General features: G+C 38.3%; 1 protein-coding gene across 1 annotated transcript in view; it reads left to right on the top strand.

The window, feature by feature from the left end:
- The window catches only part of LOC122802163, a 1241087-nt gene that overhangs the window by 642443 nt on the left and 580746 nt on the right, over nt 1-17898 (top strand). Inside the window, exon 4 of the mRNA XM_044071837.1 lies at nt 13158-17100. Coding sequence (XP_043927772.1) covers nt 13158-17100 — 3943 coding nt within the window. The remainder of the gene's footprint in view (nt 1-13157; nt 17101-17898) is intronic.

The raw sequence follows: 17898 nt of genomic DNA on the forward strand, positions 1-17898 counted from the left end.
TTCAACCCATATGTTATGACTGCAGTTGCATTCTTGAAGGACATAGTACAGTTTTGTACCTACCATAAATGTAGATGTCCAATAGATATGCAACTGCAGTCGGATTTTCCCACCCTCCTACCCCTCGGCAACCTTCCTTATGGGTCCACTACCCCTATTCCTATTAGCTGTGAGGTATCTCCTATGGTATATCTGTTTATTACTGTTGTGCATGTCTGGAATTGTTTATCCATTCACCAAATTTAGCCTTCCTAGGAGGGCACCTGGCATCTGGGGCAAGAAACACTGAAGAAGATGGCGTCGGCCGATGCCTTTATACTCCAGCCATTCTGATGTCGGAGAGGAGGCGACACCAGCCGACGCCAGACCCAGACTTTGGAATCCGGCCGACCGAGGGCTGCCTGAGGCAGGACAACCCATATGTTATGACTGCAGTTGCATATCTATCGGACATCTACATTTATGGTAGGTACAAAACTGTACTTTTCTGCCACTGAAACTGGGGCATTAAGCAACTGTGGCTGCTTTGTAAAAACTAAGAATAACAAATATCAGTTTCCTTTTATGTATGTTCTTTTTTTGGTCCAAACTGTAGGCATTTTTTCCTTAAATTTACTTTCAAAAACTTGTAGCTGTCATTTTAATATAAGCAGCAAGTTTATACACTTTTAGCTGTCTGATGAATAGATTTTTTGCATTCATGATTATTTTTAGAAGCTGTGTATAATATTGTTTCTTTTGAGTTGTAATACCCTGAGGTACAAATAATTATCTCAGGGTATAGGGAGTAAATCACTCTGCAAGTAGGGTAAAGCCCCCCCCCCCTCAGAAAATGATCCCTCAAAATTTACTTTTGATGCCTTCTGGGTATTGCATTTCAGAATTCCATACCTTCCTGGAATACTGACAGTTAATAAAGGACATCTGAAAGAGTTATGCTCATAGAGATGACGTCTTTAACCATGCTGTGACCGTTTTCTTGAATATAGAAAGGGTAATACTAGCAGCCCATTGCAATGCTGATTAAGTTCAGTTTTTACTCCAATTCATTATACACCTTGTCATGTTTATTGCACATGGTCTGGTGACCAGAGCAGCATTCCAATTCTACCTGATGTGAATGGCATGGTGAGGTTCCCTTGACTATATCGGTCAGAGTAAGGGAGTTGTGGCATTTTCTCCTAACAGCATGATTAGGGTACGGGGGCAAAGTTTGTAAACCCTTTAGTATGGAGTGCTAATATGCATGAACCATAAATGATTATTATTGACAAGCCATTGGGAAGGAAGGACAATCACTTATAAGAATGATTGGTCAATATCGTACCTCTAGTTTCCACCAAGCTGAAGGAAGGAATTACAAGTGTGTTCTGAGCAGTAATAATTATGCAGTACTTTTCCGTTAATGGGGCAGCAGGCAAAATGTGCACTTGATGTCAAATCAGTGCTGCATACTTTTCTGTGGTTTTAATTTTCTGTTCGTTGGTGTGTGCAGTTACTAAGAGGGACAAATGGAAATAAGGCAGTCACAGACAGAAGGGGTATCGCTTGTTTCTTCTTTTAACAAAAATGGCAACGCGTATCGCTAGCAAAGCACAAATGTTTAAAGCTGTAATGTTGACTGCTGTTGCATGTATGCATTCGGTACTGTTGTGCAAGGATGACTGTTAAGTTGGGACAAAGAGAAAAAAAATGCTTTGGCTTGTAAAAATGTGCAAAAATATTGTGTACATAACCAGGACAGTGTATTGAAACAGAACTTTCAGTGTCTATATTAACAGTTAATTTCCATAAGTACACTGTTCAGTGCCACCACGAAGTTCACGAATGCACGTATTCACTTCTTACATTATTTCTTAATGATGTAGAGATACTTGTAGTCAGGAGCATAACATGTCCCCCACATTCATTGGAAGGTTAGGAGGCTAAAGACTGTGAATTCTGAACTGCTTTTAGTGTACAACGTCCTGCATATTGTTTAGAGACTTATGATTTCAAAATGTAAATAGTGTGTTACTTATTAGTTCTTTTTAAAATGAATCAGCTATTTATTTACTTATTTATTTATTAATTTAATTTACTTACTTACAAATCATTTGGATGTGCTTGGTCATGGTAACCTTGGAAATTAGCATAAATGTATTTTTGTAAATAAAAGAACAGCATCGCTATTCAGATGTGGTATAGCCTGTATTATGCTGTGGATGTTAACTGTACAGAAAAGTATGCAAAATGCGAAGTACGTGTATATCTAAAATCCCTACATAATGACTTGTGAAGAAAAATACGTATTACTCTGAGAAGAAAAGCACAATTCAAAGCACGACAGAAGTATTCAATAAGCAGTACTGACATGTGAGGAAATCAATAATAGTGTCAGAACGAACATAAAATTAAAACCAGAAGAAAAGATGCATTAGTGATTTGAAAGCAAACTTACATTTCCTGTGCTGCACGCTTTTTTTTTTCCAAAATCTCTTTATTTCAATTTTCTTTTTTCAAATAATAACAACAATGCGGTAACTCAAAAACACAAATAAACAATACAAATACCTATCTAAAGAAAACAGACAACAATCTCATTCTGAGAAAATTATATATATATATATATATATATATATATATATATATATATATATATATACAATGAACTGGGAAAAGCCAAAAGACACAACAACAACAATACACAAGAAGTCACTACATTAAAGTATGAGAATTCTTGTGTTCATTTGGTCTCATAAGGGATAGTTAGAATGGGGATAGTCTATATGTAAAGTAAAATAGAAATGTAACCATTTATTTGTATGTTTAGGGAAAATATCTAGTTACACATATACTAAGAGACTAATAGAAGATGCAAGAAAGACTGGTTATATTACATTCATTTCTTATTTAAAGGTTAGCTTTTCATGACAATTTGTAGGCAAATTTTATTTGTCAAGAATTATATCTAGCAACTAACCCCAATATTTTTGGTAATAGCGTTTGTTTTTTGTTTTTGAATAAATTAATTTGTGAGATGAGATATATTTGATAGCAAGATTGCTAAAATTTTCCCATGTAATTGGTGACATGACATTCCAATTCTTTGTAATAAAGAATTTAATAAGGGCACTCATCGTAATAAAGATATTTTTTAATATTTTTGGGAGTTGATTGATATTAATGTACAATATAGCTGTCTCCCAAGTAAGGGTTGATTTTTCATATTCCATCTTCTCTAATCTTACTCTCAAGGAACACCATAAGTTGTGTATCTTAGTACAGTTCCACATGACATGTAAAATATCAGATGTTTGATCTGGACAATGAGGACATATAGGCAAAAAGTTAGGATTTAATTTATTTAATTTAGATAAGGTATAATATAGATTGTTATTTACCATAATTTGTGTATATAACAGCTTCTTGAAAGGAATTAATTTGATTGTATTTTCAATGGCTAGTTTCTTATTTTCTTCAGTCAGTGATTGATTTTTCATTTGCCAATAGTTTGAAAATAATAAAGAATTCTGATGTTTTGCACTCATTACAATTTTATAAGTCCTAGAAATTATTTTCCCTTTAATCGCAAGATTTTCAAGTATTAATTTAACTAAATCTATGTTCTGTAAGTCAGTGTGTATTTGTGAGAATTTAGCATTTATGAGATGATGAAGTTGGTTAAGGATAATACTATATTTCATAGGAAGTTTGAGTTCAAGTCTCATTTGCCCTGTGACCTGTGCTGCACGCTTAAAGGTTTGCCCCCAATTTTCGGTGAGTTTCGAGAAGAAATCAGTAGTACTGTGACAACAAATGCAAAATTACAACCAGAACAGAACAGTAAAATAAGCAGTACTGACATGTAATAAAAGTGACATGTGATAAAATGAATACTACTGTGATAACCAACAGAAAATTCAAGCCACAGAAAACTATGCAGCACTGATTTCACATCAAGCACACATTTTGCCTGCTGCTCCGTTAACGGAAAAGTACCAATTATGCAGTAGCAGGCAATGAATTCTGAGCTCTACAAGACTGGATAGTGGCAGTTAGGTAGGGGAACTGTTCATGGCAAAGATGTATGAGGAAGGAAGGCAAGTAATCTCATTACTGCTGGGAAAAATGAAATAAAATAAGCTGCATCTAATGGCCAAGAATTAACCACAAAAAAAAAAAAAAAACTCAAAAGAAATGCTATACACAGGAGGAACTGACCAAAAACATTTTTAATGTTTAGTGAGTTAATTTAATATATAGAAAGTGTTTTATTGGAAATGGACTTATGTTATCATGTGATGTACATGCACTTTTATCTTGAATGGCCTGGTACTGCCGTTTCATGCATGTTTTACTTTAAAACTGCTTGGGTTGCACTATCATGGAATGTCATATGCCTGTATCCATTTCATGTGATGCCTGCTTGACTTTAAATCTGCTTGGCCTTGCACTAGCATAGAATGTCATATGCCCATATCCATTTCATGTGATGCATGTCTGACTTTAAATCTGCTTGGGTTGCACTATCATGGAATGCCATATGCCTGTATCCATTTCATGTGATGCATGTCTGACTTTAAATCTGCTTGGGTTGCACTAGCATAGAATGTCATATGCCTGTATCCATTTCATGTGATGCATGTCTGACTTTAAATCTGCTTGGATTGCACTATCATGGAATGTCATATGCCTGTATCCATTCCATGTGATGCCTGCTTGACTTTAAATCTGCTTGGGTTGCACTAGCATAGAATGTCATATGCCCGTATCCATTTCATGTGATGCATGTCTGACTTTAAATCTGCTTGGGTTGCACTATCATGGAATGTCATATGCCTGTATCCGTTCCATGTGATGCCTGCTTGACTTTAAATCTGCTTGGGCTTGCACTAGCATAGTATGTCATATACCCGTATCCATTTCATGTGATGCATGTCTGACTTTAAATCTGCTTGGATTGCACCAGCATGGAATGTCATATGCCTGTATGTATTTTACAGATTATCATGAGGTCTATTTGTTCTAAGGTAGGTTATGAGATGTAAGCACCACTAGTATTCATTTTTGTCAGTTTTTCCAGTGTACAGAATTTATTTAATACTAGTGCAGATAAAGAGCAAGCTAGGAAGTCAGTCATTGCCATGATGGAAATGGACTAAGGTAAGGGATCCAATCACTGTTGAGATTTGTGGAGGATCTGTGATGTTTTAATCACTGCCATGGACTAAGCAGAAGATTCTGAGTACTGGTGAGCTGGAGAAGAAAATGGCTGTGTTCTGTGATTTCTGCCAGCATAATTGAATTACACCTAGTAATCTGGTTACTGTATGACCAAGTAAAGAGCTATCACAGAAACTTCATTAATTACTGGAAAGATGTAAGCCACGGACTCCAATAACTACTAACATTAATAAGGAGACTGTGACTATAGAACAGAAGCTGCTGTTAAAAAGGGATAATTAGTAGGGCATATGAAATACTGCACGATAACTATAGGAATCAATCAGAGGAGGTTAGAAAACATTGGGAAGAGAGACTGAATAAGCATTTCACAAGGAAACAATGAGAAGACAATTGTATGGCTCCCAAGTATGCAACAAAGTCTAGAAGATGTAGGGTTTTTGCTTGAAAGTGTTTCCATAGGTATTTTTATACCCCAAGCAGACTCCAAGGAATTTTTCCTCGGGTAGATAGCAAATGTTGGAGATAACTGGGAACATATGTTTTGGGAGTGTAATGAGTTAGCAGACTTCAAAAATTCCCTACAGGGTACTTTGTCAAAGATACTGGGTGAGCAAATGGGTGTAACTATAGAAATTATTTTTCTGAGCTGGAATACAAGATTTGAATTGTCTAGACATAGTAAGGCCTTGTTAAGTTTAATTCTGATGACTACCAAAAAAGCAGCTACTAGAAAATGGAAATCAAAGTCTAGACCAAATATATTTGAAGTATTGAATATTGTAACAGAGATAAAAGAATTGGAAGTGGGATCTTTAGAAAAGAGTAGCAGGAAATTACATAGTAAATGGAAATTGTGGGAACAATTCATGCAGAATAATGTTTTAGAGGAGGAATGAATGAGGCTTAAAGGAAGACAGGAATCGAGCAGTTTATGTAATGTTGGATTGTTGATAGTTATACAAAAACATATGTGATACATAATGTTTGTAACAAGGACCATGTTAATATGGTTGTTTTCTTTTATATAATGTATGTTTGCCTATGACTTATGTGATAATTCAATAAAGAGTTAAAAAAAACATTAATATGAAAAATGCAGGATTGCAGTCACTGCTCAGTTTGGGAAAGAATTGGCAGAAATCTGCAGGTGTTTGCCATATGAATGGGCAAAGGAGCCATTATGATAGCTAGGATGCTTGAGGAGGGTTGGACCTCCAATCAGCACTAGGATGTAAGCTGAGGTTGAGGGTTTTGACAATGTCATGTCAGGAAAGGGAGAGTGCACAGTCCTGTCAGTGAAGTGTCTATACAGTAACTATTTATTGCACATAAATCATGGTGGAATGAGCACCCTGACAAAAAAATTTGCTATCCAGTACTCTGCACACTTAACCCTAAATGCAATTAAGGCTACTTTACATACTTTTTTTTTTTATTACGGTATTGTTCAGTGTCTACGTCAAGATGCATTGATGAATTTGAAATTTTCATTACAGACCTTATACCTGCTGTACGCTCAGAGGAGTGTTTCACTATGCTAAAAAATAGTTTGGGAATACCAGCTTTCTTTTTGTTTATGTATTTTATTTTTATAGTACCACAGAGCTCCTGATGTCTGAGGTAAAGCAATTCATTCAGCATGTCTAGCCATATCAGTATTTTATGTTTACTTTGAAAAAAATGTTTGTTTGTTATTTTATTTTGTTTTGTTCAACCTGTGTTTCCATGTCCCTGCTTGCAGCTTTTCTGTAAAAGGCAGTGCAGCACAATATGTAATCATTTACACTGCAGACAGCTCTCAGCTCCTCACTAACAGTTGCTGCATAGGTTCATAGGTTCATAGGTTCATAGGTTCATACTAGGCTATCTGCCCAAGGGCATTTATAAGCCTAGCCCATAGTTATGTGGCTTTTTAGTTTGAATAAAAACTATGCCTATCATTTTTCTGTGCCTCTGTCAAGCAGTGACACTGAAGTAATCCTATATCTGCGATCTCCCATCCATTGGTCAAGATTCCTCTTGAACAAGGCCAGCGAGGTGCTCTGCCTCACATGTACCGGGATTTTGTTCCACAGCATAGGAGTCTCTGGGTGATGAATCTGTCCCTCCAGCACGCTATTTATAACCGTGTCAAGGTTTAAGTCTCCCGCCTTGTGGTTCTGAGGGATCTAGATTTTTGAGGTGAAGCATATTCATCAAATCTGGGTTTGACATGGCCTTATATGTCAGGCACAGGTCACCTCTGTATGAGACTGAATAAAGCTGGAGTTCTTTCAGTCGGGCAGCATAAGACATATTTTGAGACCCTTTATCCTTTTGGTGAGGAACTTTTGGGGCCTTTCAAGCTGCATCAGGTGTCTGGTCAGATACATTCGGGCATTGTACTCAATCATAGGTCTAATGAGTGATGAGTACAGGGGACGATGACCTCCCTTGATCTAGATGTGAATCCCTTCATGATCAGGTGGGCGATATAGAAGGTTTTCCTAACTACTTTAGCAACATGAGTGTCAAACGAAAGACTACTGTCAACTTGGGTCCCCAGATCCCTGATGACTTTTTCTGTGCTCAGTGGATTGTCACCTATATGGTAGCTAGTAACCTTGTTTTATGACTATGCATTTTAACTTCAGGCCATGGCTCTGGCACCAGTTATCCGCTGTGAGGCCCTTCTGGAGGATATCTGTGTCAGATGTTTTTTAACTGGCGCCTAGTTTGCAGTCATCTGCAAACTTTGTCAGCCATAACCTCCTGTGTTTGCTTGTACTTCAGAAAAGTAGATGCTGAACAAGAGTGGACCCAGGACTGAGCCCTGTGGGACACCACTTGTGACAGGCTTTGAGTCTGACATGGCTCCAGCAACTCTGACCCTGTGGGTTCTGTCGCTAGCCAGTTTGCAACCCATCTTGTGATGTATGGGTTTACATTCAAGCTGATGAGTTTTGATACCTGAGTGGGGCCAGGTCGAGGTAGGCCGTATGGACTGCCTTTCCTCATCAATGGCCTTGGTGACTGTCTCAAAAAGTCAACCAAGTTTAAGAGGCAGGATCTGCCTTTGACAAAGCCAAACTGGGTTGGATCCAAAGTCTGCAAGTTCCCTATGTCTTTATTTATGAGTTCCATTATGATCCTCTCCATGGCTTTGCAGATAAGGCTCCAGGGTCTGTGGAGGCACCGCCCTGAGGTGAGGCTAAGATTAAACAGCTGTCCTAACTGTGGGTTTAATTCTCGCTGAGTTCATGAAGCACACAGCTGGGGACACCATCCGGTCCCATGGATGCTGTGTTTTTGCCTTAGTGAGGGCAGTTCTCATGGAGATGTTTGGGGGCTACAATCCTCTGGAATAGATATCTCTCCTTTGGGGAGGAGTTTGCACTGAACCTGTCAGCCAGTATGTTAGCAATGTGTGTAGGTTCAGTAATTTTCACATCATTTTGAACTAATTCTGAGCATATCTGGGAGTTTCCTCCTAGGTTTCTAACATAGCTAAAGAAGGCCTTATGATTGTCTTTAGAGTCCTTGGCGATTTTTCTCTCAAAATTTGCCTTTGATGATTTTATGAGAGCTCTTAGTTTTTTACTTATAATGATCAAAGGTGTCTTACCTTTCAAGGATTTTGCTCTATCTTGTAGTAGCTTCCTCCTTTTGTTGTAGAGCTTGTTTATGGCTGGGGTCCACCAGACTGGACGCTTGCCTTTGGTACAGAGAGTCTTAGTTTTGTTTGGGATTGCCTGATCCATGCAGTCCTGTAGGTGCTGGTAGAAGGCATTTGTAAGTGATTCAGCGGTTTGAGTAATGTTTACCACTGGCTCAGGGGCCTTAAAGGAGACCACACTAGTTTTAGAAGTGTGAAATCGGCTTTTGAGAAGTTTTTCACTGTGGTCTTTTTGTTTCAGGTGGGGCGGATGAGGACCTCCAGCGAGATTAGTTTATGATCTGATCTCACCAGTGAGGGGTATACTTCGGTGTTGAACATTTTGATCCCATGTTCGTGATGATGAGATCAAGTATGTTTTCACCTCTTGTGGGGATGGTGACTAGTTGTTCCATGGCATTTGAGTTTATGAACTCCAGGAATCTTTGGGTTAGAGTGTTCGGGCTTGAGTAGTGTTCCCAGTCTATATTAGGGTAGTTGAAGTCACCTAGTATGATGGTGTTTGGAGATACATATATCCCCTCCAATGTTTTCAGGAAGGCCATGTGAGGTTCCTGAGTTTGAGAGGGTGGCCTGTAACATGCTACAAATTGCAGAGCAGTCTTGCCTATGGTTAATTGCACCTGGATGGTCTCCGATGCATGAGGTGTGGGTGTCCTTTATGAATATGGACACCCCCCCTCCTTTCTTGGTGTTGTCCGGATTTTGAGGCCGGAACGCATGGTATGAGGTGAAACCTGTTAGTGCTGGGGTGCTCTCAGGAGCCTTGAACCAGGTTTCTGTCACAGCACAGACATCGATGTTCTCCATATTGAGAAGGGCCTCGCATCTTGAGATTGAGACTTCTGGCATTGAGCAGTATTACCCTTAGTTTTTTCCTTTTTGGTGTTCTAGGGTGGTAGGTTTAGAATTTGAGCCTTGCCTAAAAAGGCACTATGGGGTGGCAAGAGCCTTTGCCAATATCCAGAAGCCCAGGGTGACGCAGTGTGGCTTGTCCAGCATGTCATCCCAGGCAGACAGACATCGGATCCCCTTTGAATGACACCAGAATTTAAGCCAATTATTAAAGCTGATCATCTTATCACTGTATTGTGGCATCATTCTAGGTGAAGGTAGGATACTGCTCAAGGTCAGGTTTCATGTAGTCAGGTCGTTGACACCAGCACAATGACTGAGTCGCTGTTGAGAGACCTGAGTGCTATGTGGCAGATTCTGACAGGCAGCTTACTGTGACCTTCTCCTTACTCAGTCTGGTGAGCGGACGCCAGTGTGTCTGACTATGGAATCACCAATGACAAGTGTGTCTGGCATTTTGTTTGGCCTTAAGGGCTGTGACTGTTTGACACTCTGACTGTGTGGTCTATGTGTTGCATGTGTTGGGTCGTGAGGTGGTAGTTGTTTGGGTGTCTGCTTTGGTGGCCTCTGCTGTTTTGGTAAATTTTTGATCAGAGCCTCCGAGTATGTCTTTGTGTGAGTATGTGTATGATTTGAAGTTGTGATGGTACCATGTGTGACTGGGTATGTATTGTGTGTGGTTACCTTCTCCTCCTGTCTGGTCTTGCCAGTCCTATGTTGAGAGAGCTCAGCCTCCAGTTTGGCATAGTTGCATCTCTCGCATGTATTTGTGTTTTGTGGGAGAAGGAGAGGATTGTCTGTGTACATGAGGCAATTGTAACATTGTCTCAATATTCCCAGGTTCACCAGTTGAGCTGGAGAGGACACTAGCAACTGATCCCGACATACTAGAAGTAGTAGATAAAGAACTTTCAAAGGACTCGGGGAAGTGGGTTTTAGGCTGGTGGGGTACTATCTATAATAAGAGTGCTTTATCAAGGTGCAAGTACTGTAGGAGTAAGTGCTAGGCTTTACAGATAGAGAATAGTCTACTTGGGAATCAAGTAGAGATGAACTTTTCAGTTATAGGATATGCTGGTTAGATCAGCAGTACAGTTTAGCGTGTTTTATAGCAGGGGCTGAAGGGAGCTAGTAATTGGCCCAAACGACCAATGGACTACTAGTTTCTGGCTGAAACTTCACCAAAGTGCTTCCCACTCCCACTGGTAAGCAAAGAAACTTCCTCCTTCCTAATAAGGCAATGGATCAGTAACAGGAACTAAAAACAAAGCCCAGGGATCAGCAACTCTGAAACTGGACTACTCTAGTTCAGTAAAGTGGGAAAACAAGAGATTTTTTGTTTTATTACAGAGATAAGGAAAAAACAGACAGTAAATGCTATAAAGTGTGTAGCCTACAGAAACAATTTGCAACAATTAGTAACTTAAAGTGCAATAAACAGTGTAAAATGCAGAAATCACTTAAAGTAGCAGTAAAGCTTAATAACAGTGGAAAGCCACAAAAATACTTATATCTGGTAGAAAGTCACTCTTTAGCTCTCTGTTGCTTGGATCACTCTGCAGGCCACCACGAGGATCTGTGCAGAGTTGGTACAAGCTGGAAAACGCGTGTTTAGCGTGTCTTATAGCAGGGGCTGAAAGGAGCTAGAATAGACTACTAGTTTCTGGCTGAAACTTCACCAATTCGGACAAAAGGCTGCTCAGTGCTTCCCACTCCCACTGGTAAGCAAAGAAACTTCCCTCCTTCCTAATAAGGCAATGGATCAGTAACAGGAACTAAAAACAAAGCCCAGGGATCAGCAACTCTGAAACTGGACTACTCTAGTTCAGTAAGGTGGGAAAACAAGAGATTTTTTTTTTTTTTTTACAGAGACAAGGAAAAAAAACAGACAGTAAATGCTATAAATGCTTTTAAGTGGCTAGCACACTTGAGTGTGCTAGCCTACAGGTAAAATTAAGCAACAAATAACTTTTTAAGAGAATACATAAGAAGAAACAGAATCCGGCACTCAAAATGAGCAACAGACAATAAAATAACCTTAGCACTACTTACTTCTTGGACTTGATCTCAATACCTCATGCATGAGTACAAGCATAGAAAGCAATTGTTTCCCTTATCCCTATGTGCCGTAGAACTGGCTCAGCCCAGTTACAATTAAGTATGTTTAGCCTGAGATCTCTTGTAAAAATATAGCAAGAAATAATGGCTGGAAATTGTATTGTCTAACATAGGTCACATGACAATATATTATACACACACACACACATATATATATATATATATATATATATATATATATATATATATATATATATATATATACATATATATATATATATATATATATATATATATATATATATTGTATAATCATACCATAAACCCCATATTTTGTTTCCAAAAATGTAAAACTATTGAACTAGTATAATGAAGCCTCTGAGTACATTTTTAAACATAGGAAGAGATATCACACCATAGTAAAATGAAGATTGCTTTCTCCTACATGCACATCCCTTGATGCTTTACTACTGAGTGTGAGTCACTTGGCTGATAATAGCTTGGTTAAAACACACTACAAGATGAAAATGGCAAAAACCATTTCCCCTTCCCCATGGTAGTAGACCACAGAACTGATTATGTTAAGTAGGGATATGGGGGGGTTCTGCCCCTTATATAGGCCCACAGAGAATCAATGTTGACTTTTTTACCTTCGGCCATCAAATATAAGTCAGTATGTAATGTCCTTGTTCGCAAATTATGGTCACAATATAACAGATCCCTTAACTTACTTACTTGGCCATAAGGGCAGACTAGTAAGAAATCTGGACAAAGTCATACATAATGGGGGGACAAAGACCCAAAAATAGGGATAATTTTTAAATATTGCTTTTACAAACTTAGAAAGTTGATAGAATAACGGGTTTTGCATTAGTGCGAATTTTCTGAAGAGTATAAATTCTGAATCTGCAATATCTGTCATTATTTTCTGACTTCAGTCCTCAAAGATTTGGCAGTGATTTGCCAGAAAACCACAATTTTATGAATAACAGACCAAAAATATGAGGCAGAAATCTGCACATTCTGTGAAAATCTGTACAGCTGAGAAATAAATAACAACTGATGCAAGACATTGTCAAACAATACAGAAAGCAGAACATAGCAGGAAGCCTACACACACATTAGTTTTTAGCTTGGCAAACATTATCTCACGCTGCATTATTTTCATTCATATTCATCTTCCATTACTTCAACATATGCAGTGATATAAAAATGTTGTTGGAAACAAAGTGTAAGTTCATATATTGATGTAGTACAAGGTAACAAAAGACAACATTAGGAAAATGTTGATATTTTTAACTGAATGACATTTGTGAGCATCACATATCTCAGTGGATCTGCTTTAAAGTCAATAAATAAACATACACTAGGTTCATTCCATGTGTATACGTACTGAAATTTTTGTTCTTTTCCATTATAGGAGTGGAAGCAACCTGTCAGAGCCATCAACTATCACTCGTGCAACATACCGTGGGTCAAGACAGATAAGAAAACTGAAAAAGAAACGAGCACATGTGGACTCAGCCATTCCTGAAGGAGGAGAAGATGCCTTAACATTACCTGCAAACAAAGAAAATCATCTTGAATCAAAAAATCAACACACTCAGAATGGCTTCCATGAAGCCCCACAGATCATTGTAGAATTAGAAGTCAATGGTCACCTACCTGTAGACAATACTGACGATGTGAATCAGCCTAACAAATGTCTTACAGTTGTAGAAAGTCTTGAAAGTCCTTCAGAGGATGCAGTTTCTAGTAATGGATTGCTAATTTCACAAAATGGCCCCGTGTCCCCCACAAAGAATGAATTAGTACTGAGTACCCATGAGTCACCTACAGATATAAAAAATGGTAGGATACATTTCAGTTTTCTTAGTGATCAGAATGTCAGTCTACAGGTAGGTGAGACAGACAACAGAAAGGACAGCATAGCTAAAGAACACACGAAATACACTCCGTCAGAAACACAAGATATTTCCTCTGTTAATAAACCACTGAACACGTTAATAAAAAATTACTACGAGACAAAAGAAACAAGCTCGGCTGTTGATGATGTCAATTTGATGAAAAATGGAGACATCTCTAGTAATGGACCATCCATACATGTGACAGCAGAGTGTTATACTTCTGAAGGCGGGCAACATCAAGGTGAAGAAACAAACATGGTTGAAGCCAAAGAATGCTCTACTATTATTGTAAAACAATCCATAGATTTAAAAGATGAAGGTAATGCAAATGCTTTAAATGAGCTACATCCAGAAAATAATGTCAGAAGCATTGCACAAGATGATCAAACAGTATTTGACTACCAGGATGTAACTCAGTCCTTTGAAGGTACCGGCAAATTAGAAGATGGGGAAGTTAATACAAAGTCCAATGAAAATTCCTATTCTAGTCTACTGTCTAATGAGAAACACCTACCTGCAGGGAATTATGTAGAAACAATGCAAGAGAAAAATATTATGATGCTGTCTATGTCCGGCAGGGAAAGCAGTCAGAACATTAAATATTCAAAGTCTCGAAGTAGTGGAATTTATGACTCTATTCTGGAACACAGAAGAAGTATTAAAACAGAGAAGAAGAATCCAATTTTTAATCGATACAGCTCTGTAGGCATGCCAGATGAACAAGACTGTAATGAACTTGCTCAGTGTAATCAAAACACGAGTACAGAAGGCATAGTGCAAGGAACTGTGAGTGAAAAAAACCCTACTACATTGGACATGCTAGCTCAGAATATCCCACTGAGTCCGGGAAAAGTATATGATGAAAATACTTTGTCAATGAAGATTAATGAAGTGAAGCAAAGCAGCGCACAGAATGGAACAGAAGCAGTAATTGTAAATTCTGCAAAAACTCCTTTGTCATCTTCTGAAGACAAAATAAACCATTTACTTTTGAATTTTGCAGAACAAAGAGTCAGGGAAGAAATGAGTTTCTCCAATGTCAGTGATGCCGGAAAGCTCAGTGATGGAGAACAAAGCACCATAACAGTAAGCACTAATAAAACTCCTTTGTCATCTTCAGTAGATGAAATAGTCCACACCCTTTTGAATTTGGCAAAAGAAAGAATCAAGGAAGAAATTAATTGCTCAGATGTCAATAATGCCTCAGCTGGCTGGCTGCAAACTTCACAGGCAGATGCAAACAATGAATCTAAAAGTACAAACCAGGAAGCCACTGACAGAGGTATAAATTTAGAGAAGGAAAGAAACAAACCACCCCTTATGCCCAGTTCTACTTTCCTGGGCTCTGACAAGATTCTCGCAGATATTTCATTACTATCTAAAGCCAAAAACATTGTTGATGAAATTATAAATTCAGCCATAGAAAGGGTTACAATTGTCCTGCCCCATAGTTTAGAAAATGATAGTGAAGACAGTGGAGTATTAAAAGAGCAGCCAAACTTGATAGAAAAGCATGACAGTTTACTCAAAACTGCACAAACATTAACTGATGAAAATGAAAATTCTGGTGTAAAAAATGGTTGTTTTGTTCCTGCCAGCAGTTTATCTAACACTGTGGAAAGTATGGCATCTTCAAAACTTCAGGTTAGCTGCCCATCTCCTGTTGATTCTAAAGATGAAACAACATTGTACCAGAAAGAAAGCAAACCATGGTCAGCTTTTGTGGGAGATGATGATGATGATGATGATGATGATGATGAAGAAGATGATGACGCAGACAATTATGTTTCAGTGACTGCAGTTAAAGTCTTTGTGGATCCTGAACTAGAGGATAAAGATCTAACAGCACCTGAAAGTGTGAGCCAAGTAAATGAAGACTCCATACCAGTCGAGAAAGAAGGTTCTTCCAACCTTTGCAATATGGACGGATTTAAAGGAAACAGATCCATGCATGAAATGCAAGCACACTTAACTCAAAAACAGCAACCGCAGCATTCAGATGGATCTAAAGTATATTACATCAGTAATGAGATAAAAAAAGAAAGGTTTCCAATCCCCTTAGACAGTATTCCTGAAGAACCCAAGCAATGTATCAGAATTCTGACAGATGAAGATATGGGTGATGCTATTGTAGTGACTGCAGTTAAAGTAAATATAGATCCAGACATGGAAGAAGAGATGGCCTCCTCATCTCATCTGTCTCCACAGTCAGATAAACATAATGATGCTCCAACTTCTCTTACAGTCTTATCAGAAGTCTCCCTGGAGAATCAGAAAGGTTGTATTTCACAGGATGAGACTGATAATTTACCAAGGTTGCCATTTTGCTTGTCTCCTCCTCACCATGAGCTTCCTTCAGACAGTTCTGCAACAACAAATACAGAATATAGCTCCGAACAGCACCATGAAAATAAAAATACAGTAGAAGACTACTTACAGAACTATGATCCTGAACTTTTGCTGAACCCAGATAGCAGGCAACATAAGATGTACCCACTTTCTTTGTCCCCAATACCAGAGGATTTTTTTGAAGATGATTCATCAATAGAAGATGTCCTGCCTGAAATTTTGACTACTAAAAAAATTCCAGATGAGGAAAAACAGTCTCCAAGTAAGTCTTTGTCTGTGCTTGAGCTTCTTCAGTCAGTGTCTGAGCATTTGAAACTATGCAATCTTGCAAATGAAAAAGATTATTCACAAGAAAAACCTACACAAGAACCACTCATTTCATCAGATGACCTGCCACAGCATATTGGAATCAGTCGGCATCACCAACCTAGTACATGTTTCGATGGCAACCATACAGTAACTCCTTCTGAGGAACAGCTAGAAACAACTCCTAAAAGGTGTCCTTCACCTGATCAGCAGCATGAACAACACTCACAAGAAAAACCTGCACAAGTGCCACTCATTGCATCAGATGACTGTCCACAGCATGTTGGAATCAGTCAGGATCACCAGGCCAGTACGTGTTTGGATGACAACCATACAATAACTTCTTCTGACGAACAGCTGGAACCATCTCCTAAAAAGGGACCTTCACCTGATCAGCAACATTTTTCAGATGCTTGGCACACACAGCAAGACCAAATGTCTTCACATTCTACAGAAAACAAAGAAATGGAAACTAATAGTAATGAGCTAGCACTTTCACATGTGGTATCATCAAATGATACATACATACAGATTAACAACAGTTCCCAGCCTGATTATTCTAATCATTACACTCTAGGCATAGAACAAGCACCACAAGACATACCTCCAAAAATGATTCCTAAAAGCACATTACAGTCACAAGATAAAGGCACACAGAGTGTGCTTTATCGTTATTTGCAGGGAGTTAACTATTTAAACAATAGTGACTCAGAAAAGAAATTTGGTCTGGATAAAGTTTCATTGCTAACAGTATTTGAAAGTGATCTGGATTGGCTAATACAGTCCAAAGGGACATCAAAGGTAAGATGCAATTTATTGTTAATATGTATTAAAGATGATTTATAAAGCAAAAGTATTATTGATGATACCTTTTAAAAATATATGAAATATCCTGGATTTTGAATCAGTCACAAGCACCATGACAGTTCACCTTCTGTTGTTAAATACTGATAACAATGAGGTAACATGTATGAGATGGAGCCACAGAAGCTATGCAGTCATATTTCCTGTAATATATCAGGTAGCATATAGTTGTGCTGTAATTATTAATGAATTGCTCTCTTTTTAACTTTAAAACTTCACCCCACCTCCCCTCTGACATCCCTTCCCCCTTGAGACCTTCCTTCCCAAAATTACTCTATACCAAGTCCTTTTGACACTTTCTAAAATTAAATATGCCATTTCCATGGATATTTACAATATCTCTGCACGTCTGTTGAGAAGTGCTAAGCCCCACCTAGTAAACCCATCCTTATCAAGTTTACATCCTGAGTCTCCCCACTGATTACATCTATGAGATGTGGATCACATCTATTATGGTGCCCTTTTATAAAGGTGATCCCTCTAATGATGATGGAAATTGTAGTCCAATTAGTTTCACTAGTATTATTTACAAGGCTATAGAACATATTGTAGCTTGACTAATAAGTGACACTATATATGAACATATAGCCCTGGATGATCACCAGTTTTGCTTTTGATCATGTCTTCCAGGCCTAATTAAGTTCTTCTAAGGGTTACCAAGGCCATAGATAAAGGGCATACAGTCCATGCTGCTCACATAGACCTTGCCAAAACATTTGACACTATGTCACATGC

Source organism: Protopterus annectens, chromosome 5.part0 (genome assembly GCF_019279795.1).
Source record: "Protopterus annectens isolate FY-2018-M chromosome 5.part0, PAN1.0, whole genome shotgun sequence".
NCBI classification, from domain to species: Eukaryota; Metazoa; Chordata; order Ceratodontiformes; family Protopteridae; genus Protopterus; species Protopterus annectens.